Source organism: Salvia hispanica, chromosome 2, assembly GCF_023119035.1.
Source record: "Salvia hispanica cultivar TCC Black 2014 chromosome 2, UniMelb_Shisp_WGS_1.0, whole genome shotgun sequence".
Lineage (NCBI taxonomy): Eukaryota > Viridiplantae > Streptophyta > Magnoliopsida > Lamiales > Lamiaceae > Salvia > Salvia hispanica.
The window spans coordinates 26133653-26145382 of record NC_062966.1 but is presented as its reverse complement, the minus strand read 5'-3'; the positions used below and the strand labels follow the sequence as shown (position 1 = coordinate 26145382).

Sequence of the window (11730 nt, the reverse complement as noted above, 5' to 3'; positions counted from 1 at the left end):
CTCTATTATCTAATTTGGGAGGGAAGGAGGTCGACCTCGACTTGGACGTGTTTGTTGTAATTGGAGATTCGACGGTTGTGAGATTTTCTGGCTAAGCACAGACCACGTTGAATAGAAAAATGACCTTGGAGTTTTCTATTAAACATGGTATGTGCTCATTCAAAAAAATCTCACAACCGACGATCTTCAATTACGAAGTAAAATTGATATGGAGGATCTCATATGCGAAAATTGATATGGAGGATCTCATATGCTTGATCGAGTGCACCCTTGCTTACCCGTTCGAGCAAACGGGTCCAAGTCGAGGTCAACCTCCTTTCCTCCCAAATGAGACAATAGAATGTTGCCTAAAACAACTGAAAGACAAATGATCACCCCCTCATTATATTATGTTGTATATACTATCTCTAACCTAATTCTTATATTATCGAAAATTTCCGATGAGTTACTAGTGTGTTGCGCTCCCTTTTAAAGGGAGATTAGGCAGTTAATTATTCACGTAATAAAATAACTACACAACTTATTACTGAAATAAAATAGATTCATTACATATTTATATAATTCTATGTGAATTTACGCAATTATGTTTATTATTTTATTGAAACAAAAATTTTCCAAATATTCACAATTCTTTTAGACAATTAATGTCCAAATATTCCTGGTGGAACAAATTTACTTCAAACTTACATAATTAGGTGCATATTGTGAGTTTGTATTTCTTGAAAATCACACTCAAATTTATGAAACTAAAATAAGTAAATAGGAAATCATTAATTTTTGCGGTTTTTTTGCCGACTAATCATTTAAGTTTCCCAATCCTTTTAATGCAATTAAGACCATGTCCAATTTTTCACTAAATCTTATTTTTTGTGTAGAAAACATTTTCAGTTATATTGCAAATCTAAACTCATTTTTGCATTTTTTTTAGAACAACCTCAAATATGGAGCACTTCAAAAAATTTGTGAGACATATGATTAAAAACGGTGTAAAATCTGAGTTTAATTGGAGTAAAATTACTTTTTAAGATAACATATGCTAAAATAGAATTAAGTTTGATATAATTGTTGGAAATGTATTGTCCAAGTTAATGCCATGATACGTGGATTGAAACCATTATGATAATATTTTTAGTAATAGAAGTATTTAAATTGAATAATTGAATAAAAAATAAATAAAAGCATGCCTTGGCTACAAGTATGATTGGGGGTATTATGCCGCAGCTAAGAGCAGAAAATAAAAAATAATAATAAAAGTGGGGCTAGGTCCACAACGGTGCTCTTAGCTAAGAACACAGTTAAGAATTTTATTATCTGTCGATTATCCCAAAATATAATGGGATTCACAATATACACCCATAGGGTTTTTTATTCGACATAGTCTACAATCAGCCGGAAAGTTTCACAAGCGACGATCTCCAATTACAACATAAAAACGATGTGAAGTATCTAATACGCCTAATCGAGTACACCTTTCTTAATAGGTCCAAGTCGAGGTCAACCCTCTTACTATACAATCTCTTACCATCATCTTTTACCATCCTAAATTTTGTACATATTTTTACATAGGAATAATTCAATCATATGTAAAAACATGTACAAAATTTAGGATAGTAAAAGACGATGGTAAGAGATTGTATATAAGAGGGTTGACCTCGACTTGGACCTGTTAGGAAAGGTGTACTCGATTAGGCGTATTAGATACTCCACGTCGTTTTCTGTTGTACTTGGAGATCATCGCTTGTGAAACTTCTTGTCTAATGGTAGACTATGTCGAATAAAAAACCTTTTACTCAGCCAAAATGACGTAGGGGCTTTCTATTCAACATAGTCTATATTCAGCCAAAAGATCTCGCAACCGATGATATCCAATTACGACAAAAAAATGGCGTGGAGGATCCCATCGATTAATAGAGCAAACAGGTCCAAGTCGATGTCAACCTCCTTCCCTCCCAAGTGAGATAATAGAGTGTTGTCTAAAACAACTCGAAGAAAAATAATCATCGATCATTACATTATGCTATACTATCTCTTCCCTTATTCTTATACTTATCCTAAATTTTATAAAAGTATATTGTTAAACATGAATTATTCAATGTAGGTAAGCCCCTATGCGTATTGGGATGCGTGACAGATAATAAAATTGCTGACCGATGATGCATCATATAATATATAGATGAGACAACTTTGCCAATATTTGAGGCAAAACCGCAAAGGACGAGACCTACCGGTCGAGCCCTAAGTGAAAAAAAAGATGGAAATGAGATTATTAACAAATACTCCGTCCGTCCATAAAGAATAATCTCATACTCACTTATACTTATTTCTCATACTTTATCAACCTTTTCCCCCTATCTATTTAACGTTACCTACTTTTTTTCATTATCTCTTACTTTACCGCTTTTCATAAAAATTCGTGTCATGCACAAATAACACTATTTTTTGTGTACGGAAGAAGTACTATTTGCCTAAAAAAAGAATCAAAAATTGCCGATGAATTATTAGTGTGTTGCGCTCCCTTTTAAAGGGCGATTAGGCGGTTATTTATTCATGTAATAAAATACTTTACAACTTATTACTAAAATAAAATCGATTATTCATTACAAATTTATATAATTGTATGTGAATTTACGCAATTATATCACTACTCATTTATAATATAGCAGATATACTCGTCATTATTTTAATGAAATTCACAATGCTTTTAGACAATTAATGTCCAAATAATCCTAGTGGAATAAATTTACTATAAATGTCATAATATGATTTATATCGACTGTAAAATGTAATGTGATTCTATCAAAGGACACGCAGTGCATTTTGTTAACAAGATTTGAATAATTGAATTGTTAAATCACGCAGATTTCACAGTCAAGTACATGTAAGATTTAATTAATATTATAACGGAAGTTTTTATACGAAGATTTGATTTGATGAAATATTTATGTATTAGGATTAAAGTTTCTTTCTTTTTAACAATGTGAGACCTATTTTCTATCAATTCACTTTTCTTTCTATATCTCTTTTACTTTATCAACTTTTTATTAAAATCCATGCCGTTTCAAAAAAAATTATTTTTAAGAGACAGGCGAAGTATAATATAATCGATTTGATCGATTAAAAAGTTAAGGCCATTATGTATATAGAATTTATATGTTTTTATCTTAATTTAAATCATTAATAATACTAAATGCATAATATTTTGGCGCACATAGAAATTTAAAGGTGGTTTAATAATAGTACTACTATTAAATGAATACAGTAATATTTTGGACTCATTGCTTAATTCATCTTACCCTAACGTTCTAATTCTAAATTGTTGTTGTATTGTTTCCAATCGCTAGAGCTCATACATGGCGAACCGATTGTATATGAAGCAACGTTTATACTCGTACAAATTCAGCGATGATGGCAACATCACTGAGCAACTTGATCAATTCAACAAGTTTGTTGATGAGTTGGAGAATATTGATGTGAGTTTAGAAGACGAGGACAAGGCCATCCTCCTCCTAAACGCATTACCAACATCGTTTGACCAACTGAAGGATGCAATGTTATACGGGACAGAGAAAACCATCATACTGATGGAGGTTCAATCTGCCCTAAAGACAATGGAAACCCTAACAACGAGCCAAACTCATCTCGATCCCCGTTTACGCTTCACGGTTTTGAAGTATGTACATATTAATGTTAAGTACCTTAGTTTCAACGAGGCGGATTTGAAGGATGATACTCATCTCGAAGTTTCTGGATCATCTGTTGTTTGTCATGGGCAAGGAGTTGTGAGTGAAGACTTTCCAACCTCGCCTGGATTTTGCCGCGTGGGTGGTGCCTTGTTCATGGTCGGAGGGATGTATAACAAGCCAGAGCTGGGTCCTACAAAATGGTTGTGGTCTGCACCGCCACCACCAGTATTCGGTGATGACTCTTTTACTATGACTTGGACTCGTTGCGACACTGCTATGGACTCTGGGCGAATAAACAACCTGGTAGTCCCATTACATGATGGAAGGATATTCATCTGCGGGGGCAGTTATGAACCAAAATGTTGGATTGAGATCTGTGACCCGGAGAATGGTGAGTTCGACCGTAGGGACTTGCCTGAACATATCTTGAATCCCTTTCCAACCTCTTGCTTTTTGTTGGCCGAACAACTGGTTATGATATACTATCACAATGGGGTTAATAAAGAGGAAATCGTCCACCCATCACTAGTCTTGTATGATGTGGGAAGAAACACATGGGAAATCTTCGCAGAGAACCTCCCCGTACCTGAATCACCATTGGGTGAAATGGATAAGAGGAACCTCGTATATGTGGGGGGAAACATTTTATTCATTATCGACCGAGCATCTTGTTGGTTTGTCTATGATCTGTCTGCCAAAAAGGAGGTGGGGAAGGTGGACGTGAGGGTTAAGGATGGGGATGATATGAAAGTTTTGTATCTCGGCAACAATGATATGATAAGTAGTAGTTGGATCTTCTACATATTCTTGCCAAATGAGAATTACTACTCCATTTCTACTAATCTTCGATATGCCAAGGTCGAAGTTGTCCAAGGGAAGGGCGGGGATTATATTGCTACAGTTCTGTTGAGTGGTCTCCTGAGAGTCGGTGACCATGGCGAACTTTATATGTGAGCCCCTTATTAATTATGAATGATATAGTTTGAATTCTTTTTTTTTGGATTTTCTTTATGATTAGAATGTCCGTGTATTATATTGAAATGCTCGTTTTTGTATGCAGTTTCATAGGTGACGAAGTGAGCAGTAAGAGTGGCGCGGAGGAGGACCTCTTGGAAGTGAAAGAGGAGGATGAGAAGTGAATGGTTAATGTTGGCACTGAATTTGGTTTTTGTTTGGATTGATTAATGTTGTAATTGTTGTTGATTTATATGACTGGTTAAAATTGGATTCTTATGAACCTGGACAATTCCCACCATTCTCGAGCTGCCAATATTACTCTCAGGGTGGGTGGTGGACAAGCATCCAGAAAGTTTCTTCGGACTCAGAAAATTATTATAGTAGGGACTATATATTCCTAATTTTGGATGAGATAATACTTTTTCTATATTTTATTATTTTGATAGGGCTTTTGCATGTCATTTTAGGCAAAATACTAAGGGGGCGTTTGATTGGTATGATAGCCCTAGATATGGGCTGCTATCTAGGTTGTATTTAGTTTTTGATTGGTATGATAGCGCTGCACGATAACCCGGTATAACCTCCATGACACGACTGAATTTAAAATAGCTACTTGCCAAATTGATATAAGCCTACCCAGGCTTTCGGCCCTGATATTCTGCTATGTGTTCGATCCAGATTGTGGTGTAGCACTTCATTGTCGAAAACACCCCTCTCCTTCCTCCTCTCTTCATCTCCGACTTATCCATGGAGTCCGATCCTATGGAAGTAGAAAATCCTCCGTCGCCGTAAGCTTCCTAAATCAGTTTTGCTCTGAATGTTTACCTCCGGCGCATATTCGCTGAAAATATGTTCAATTGCAGGCAGGGACGGGGACAGCGTTGGCCAAGCCACCGCTGGAGCGGGGCTTGGCCGGTGCCAAACTCATTACCCAGCTATGACTACCCCGGTTCAGATGTCATGTCTGTTATATTGAGAAATTTAATATCCGTGAAAGATTTAATTTTTGATGTGTTTTGAGAAGAGAGAGGAATTAGTAAATTGTATCAGCAAAGAAGAAAGAAAAATTAGTTGCAGATCAGAATAGTTTTCGCAAGGAGGAAGAAGATGATACGGCGGCGTGTTTATTAGGTTTAGATCAATTGGCTTTTTTAATGGGTTTTGATTAATTTGGTCAAAAGACCCCAATTTGAATGATTTAGTTTATAACCCATTGCTTTTTAAAAAGTTAATAAACAAGTTTGGTAATTGAAATAGACTATAATTTATTTTAAATCGAAATACAACCCTATTTCCTTCCTCTCGCCTCTCCATCTTTTCATCCTAAGCTCTTCTTATTCGTCTGCCTCATCAATCAATACTTGTCCGGCAAACACAAACTACTACTTATCCTTGTTTTCACGATTCAAATTACTTTTCTTTCTCTTTAGGGTTTAGATCGAGCTCTAACAGGTTTGTTATTTTCTTCTTCAAAACTCACGTTCCTTTTTTCCTTTTCAATACAAAATTAAATCTCTTAATTCAATACATGATTCATGCAATTCTTGGGGCTAATTTCATTATCTGATGGTTTAGATATATTACTGTGTTCATTTGTTCAGAATGAGAAGCGAAACACACAATCTTGAACTCAGATTAGTTCAGTTGTACAACAATGATGACTTGAAATTCATGCACTACGAAGAGCTGGTTGAGTTCGAGCACCAGCTCGAGCTCTCGTTAGACAAAATTCGAGCTCACAAAGTAAATTCATTTATATATTTACCTAATTCATCTTAAATATTCAGAATTAACCAAATCAATGTTTTTTCTTATACAGATTCAGCTTATTCAAGAGCGATCCGAAACTGAAAATCTAAAGAGGACGGTATACGTATACAGACATACACTATAACAATTTAAACTTTTGTTTCGATGTTTGATTCTACGAACTCCTCTTGGAGAAAAGAATTTCTTTGTGAATTAGTAATTAAATTGCAGATTCACATTGAATATTTGTGATTTCATTAAACCAATACGAGAATGAGCAATATTTTGGGTTGGTTTCATTCAGCAGGGTGATCGAGGTCTACGCTTCATTATGTTGAAGTACATGCCTCTGAGTATGAAGTACTGTTGTTTGACGAGGTGGATTTGAAGAGTGCTACTGCTCTTGATCTAGAAGAATTGGAATTTCAAGGAAATTCTCCGACTGGCCCGGGATTTGTTTGTGTCGGTGATACCATGTTCATGTTCGGGGGTGCCATCTACTCGGTCCCACAGTCCATTTCAAGTACACAAATTACGTCAACAAACTACTTGTCAACTGCGCCACTACCTGTTGGTTCATCTCCTGTGACTTGGACTCGTAGCCCCACTAGTATGAGTGTAGTCCGAGTCAACCCCATGGTAGCCCCATTACACGATGGCAGGATATTCATCTGTGGTGGCACTCCTATAAGAAGTAGTTGGGCTGAGATCTACGACCCGAAGAAAGGCCAGTTCCTCAGTCTGGTATTGCCTACGAGCGTGGCTAAGATTCCCTTACCAAGATCTTGCTTTCAGTACACCGAAGAAGTGGTTATGATATACTATGATACCTGGTTTTACAATCAGGATGAATACGAAGGCCGAGCCCGCATGTCTTGCGACATTGAAGGATACGAACCAACACTCCTCCAGTACAATTTGGTATCAAACTATTGGGAAGTCTTTGCAAGGGTATTACCTGAGCCATACCCTGATACGTATAAGAGGAACCTCATCTATGTGGGTGGAAACATTCTATTCATGATGGACTACTCATCTAGCTGGTCGGTCTACAATCTGTCCTCAAAGAAGGTGGCAAACGTGGAGGTGGAGCTTCCTGATGCGGATGTGATTGAAGCTTTCAACACTCATACCACAAGCACTAGTTGGGTCTTCTACGTATTCATTCGTCATGTGGTTAATTATATGACTGGTGGTGTTCGATATGCCAAGGTCGAAGTTGTCCAAGGCGAGGACGGGGATTACATTGCTACTGTTCAGATGAACGGTGTCCTGAGAGTATCTCCCTTTTCAAATATGTATATGTAAGTAAGGCCCTTGTTCATTGTAGTATTTTGAATGTAAGAGTAATTGATTGGAGATGCTTGTTTTTTGCATGCAGGTTTGGTTTCAAAGCAAGGGAAAGAGAAGATGATGAGAATTGAGTGAAAGGGAACTATATATGTACATTTGTTGGAGAATTATTTTCGTGTTGTTTAAATCAGAGAATGAATAATTATGTGTCTCATTGATCAAGATCAAACTCAATTATGATAAGAGTATGACACTCTTTGATTTTGAAATTAACTATTGAGTGAAAAAGAAAATTTGATTGCTATGTCAATAATATAGGCATTTCTTTTCGGCACGGAGTTTAAGAATAGTGTGTTAAGTGGGTGGTGAATAAAGTAAGAAAAAATAAAGTAAGAGAGATGAAGAGATATTTCATGTTAATTAAGACATTTCTTTTCGGCACGGTGTGTTAAGTGGGTGGTAAATAAAGTAAGAAAAAAATAAAGTAAAAGAGATGAAAAAATAATAAAGTAAGAGAATGGATAATTTTTTTGCTGAAAATAGAAATGACTCTATTAACATGGAACAGAGAGAGTATTTAATCGCGCATAGCATGGAGAAGCGGCGTAGGCTGAGGTGGCAGCAGCCATGCTTAATTTTGTTGATGTTTTTCTCAATTTCGTGATGGATTTGTGACCTCATTTTGTTGTTTGTGGATAAGGATTTTTGTTTTCTTGTGTTAGAAGAATATCAAAATACAATTCTACTACTGATATTTTCAAAAAAGATACCACATAGAGCTGAGTAAATTCTCTTCATTAATATGTTACAAAGAGTCTACCTATATAAATCCAGAATCAGAATAGTTGAAGAAAGGGGTGGAGGAGTTGAGGGAGATTGGGATTGTCCCACTCCAACAATTCCCACCATTCTTGAGCTGCCAATATCACTCTCAGGGTGGGAGGTGGACAAACATCCAAATGCAGAGGTAGTTTCTTCATCAATCTAGGGCATTGCACAATCTCGATGGTCTCGATGGAGTTGCAGATCATCGTTGCCTTGCATACGCGCTCCAGTCCCGGCAGCTCATGTAAGATCAGCTTTTTCAACTTGGGGAGGGTGACAGAGCCTCTTCCATCAACATCGAATATCTCTTGCAGTTCCTCTCCACACACCTCGATTTCAATATATTCGAGGTTGGGAAAGCTCAATGCAGGCAACCCCAGCTTCCCCACCTTGCTACATTTGTATATAGCTAGCCTTTTTAGAGAGGAGAATACAATCTTTATGGGTGCGATCACGAATCCCTTCAGATCCTCCAACTCCACCAGCACAATATCTTCGAGAGTGGAGATCTGAGGCAGTAGCAAATCTTGATGATCGCTGCTCAATATGCATTCTATTCCTCCACAGCTTTCGATATTCACTCTCTTGAGAGATGTGGGATCACCCAATCTCGGAAAGTCATTCACGAAGCAGGTGCTCAGGCCCTTGCATCGGATCATTGTTAGGTACAAAACGCCTTCCCCCGATACCTTCTCATCTTTAAGGCTCACTCCACACAAGATCAACTCATTGTTATAAAGTTCGAAAAATCTGTAGCGAGCAGTGTAGCTGTATCCTACTCCTATTCTGTAGCAAGTATCATGCACACGGCTTGTAACAAAACGGTTAAAATCACTCACATGTTCCACTCCTCCGCTGAACTCCTCCAGTTTTTTGAAATTCTCAATTTCTTCAATTGGTACTAAGTTATGAAATGGGAGTTTCAGGTGCTGAAGATTCCCGAGTTTGAGCAGCAATCCTCTAGGAAGCATCTTCAGCGTACGCACATCTAGTGAAAGGAACTTGAGATTGAACAACTCCTCAAGTCCACGAGGCACTTCCTCGATGGCTGTATACGAGAGGTTCAACTCCCTCAGTGCTTTCAGATTTCCCAAGTAGGGTACATTTTCAAGCTTAGAACAGAACTCAAGGAATAAGTTCTTGAGGCACTTCATGTCACAGATTGAATCTGGCAGCGTCGTGATGTCAGTTTCACACAGATCAAGAGTGCTCAGGTGCTGCATTTTGAAGAAGAATGAACCCGTGACGGTGTCCAATGGACTCCCACATAAAACCAATGTTGAGAGGTTAGGACAATCGGGAGAGATTCCATCTCCGATTCTCTTTATGCCACTCATCATCAAGGACACCTTCTCCAAACCATTTGTCCACTCTTCTTCGTCGGGGATTTCCATCAAAGAGTAGTTACCTGCTCTCACCATATATCTCCCCTCGCCAATCATCAACGCCATACCTCTCACAAGATCATGCATCTTCACGTATTCCTCAAAAACAACACCACTTTCCAGTAAACACACATTCACTAATTTCTCCAATATGGAATGACCTTGGTGAATTTGCCCTCTCCTACTCTTTCTTTGATCCATCAACCCCTCTGAGATGAACTTTCGAACCAAATCCTCTTTAAGTATTTGGTAGTCCTCGGGATATAACGAGCAGTACAGGAGGCAGAGCTGAAGCGTATTGTATTCATTATTCTGGCTCTGATTACTTCTGTTCAACTGATCAAAACTATATTTCAATACCTTGAAAACCTCATCTTCTCCCATGCCCTCTTGGCGAACGACACATTCCTTTAGTTCAGACAAAGCATTTTTCCACGTATGAACAGAGGCCTCGCCCCTCATGCTTCCAGCCACGCTAATAATTCCTAGTGGCAAACCATCGCAAAGTTTTGCTACAGATTTGGCAATTTCTTCTACTTGAGAACCTAGCGCTATCTCATTCCCCAACGTCTCATTGAACAGCTTCCATGCCTCGTCATTACCTAGTTTTTCAACCAGAATCACTTCTTGGCAACGAATTTGGCGACACACTTTCAACGACCTGGTTGTTATAATCAACCTACAGCACTCCACAGAAATATGACACCCCACCCTTAACATGTCAATATATTCCCACACATCATCCAATATGAGTACTGAGTTCTTCATCCGAGAAAACGCACTATGCAGCCTCGCTGCTCTTCTTCCTTCATTGTCCTCATCCACAAGGTCCACACCTAAGAGACGAGCTATCTTGTCTTGTAGACTGGTGACACTAAATTCCCGAGAGACTGTAATCCAAAACACACGTCTATGAGATTGCTGCACGAGTCGGTTGTTGATGTGCTTTACCAGAGTTGTCTTGCCCACACCACCCATACCATAAACACCAACGCTCGACACTTTCCCACCCTCCAAAAGCTCCAAAACCCTTCCCAAATTATCATGACACGCTTGGCCAACCATCCCATTCGCCAACAACGTCTCTCCCATTCCCAAATTCCCACCAACATCAAGTACAAGTTCGCCAAAATTCCGACTCTGCTCAACAAGGCTATCAACTTCGTCACTCATTTTGGCTGCTCTTCCCCCATCCATCAACCTCGTCACGAATCCGTGTGATTCCACTTGTCCCCCCAGCTCAGCAACTTCTTCCTCAATGGATTTAACTTGTTCCAACCATTCCTCGACTTCTCGTTTCCTTTTCTTTCTACACGAGCGCTCTGCATTCGTGATCTCCTCCTCCACATCACAAGCCCTAGCACTCAATGACTTCAATTTCTTTTGCAGAGTTTTTAAAATTACCTCAAAATCCTTTATATTCTTCACATTGTTGTGAGCATTATCAGCCGTCTGATCCATCACCTTTGACAAAAACAATTCCCCCACCTTTGAAAACATCATCTCGAAAATTCTCTCCATTTCGCTCTACAATGTGAATTCTGTACGGATAAACACAATTGAATCACAAATTAATAAAAAAGTCGACGGATTTCAGCAAATTATTTACTGTTTCTATACTAAATGCAGGGGATTAGCAAAAATCTTCATCATTAGGTACATTCAGGATAATACTACTACTATAAAATAAGATGAGAATTTTCACCTGAGAACTTGAAGGATCAGCTGAGATAGAATCTATTGAATTGGATTGGATTATACAAACAAATGTGATTAGTCAAAAACAAGAATTGAGAACTGGGGTTTGTGAGTTGACTTAGCTCTGCCCTCTATCATGG

General features: G+C 38.2%; 1 protein-coding gene across 1 annotated transcript; it reads right to left on the bottom strand.

The window, feature by feature from the left end:
* Nucleotides 1-8431: 8431 nt before the first annotated feature.
* On the bottom strand, nt 8432-11730 carry LOC125205494 (probable disease resistance protein At4g27220). Its single transcript, XM_048104470.1, has 2 exons — nt 11598-11730; nt 8432-11433 (listed from the first exon to the last, which is right to left on the bottom strand). The coding sequence occupies exon 2, from the start codon at nt 11411-11413 to the stop codon at nt 8519-8521; it is 2895 nt and encodes a 964-aa protein (XP_047960427.1). The 5' UTR covers nt 11414-11433; nt 11598-11730; the 3' UTR covers nt 8432-8518.

What these genes read in the sequence shown, in the direction of transcription:
- LOC125205494 (XM_048104470.1), bottom strand. Translation starts at nt 11,413, where the DNA reads ATGGAGAGAATTTTCGAGATGATGTTTTCAAAGGTGGGGGAATTGTTT.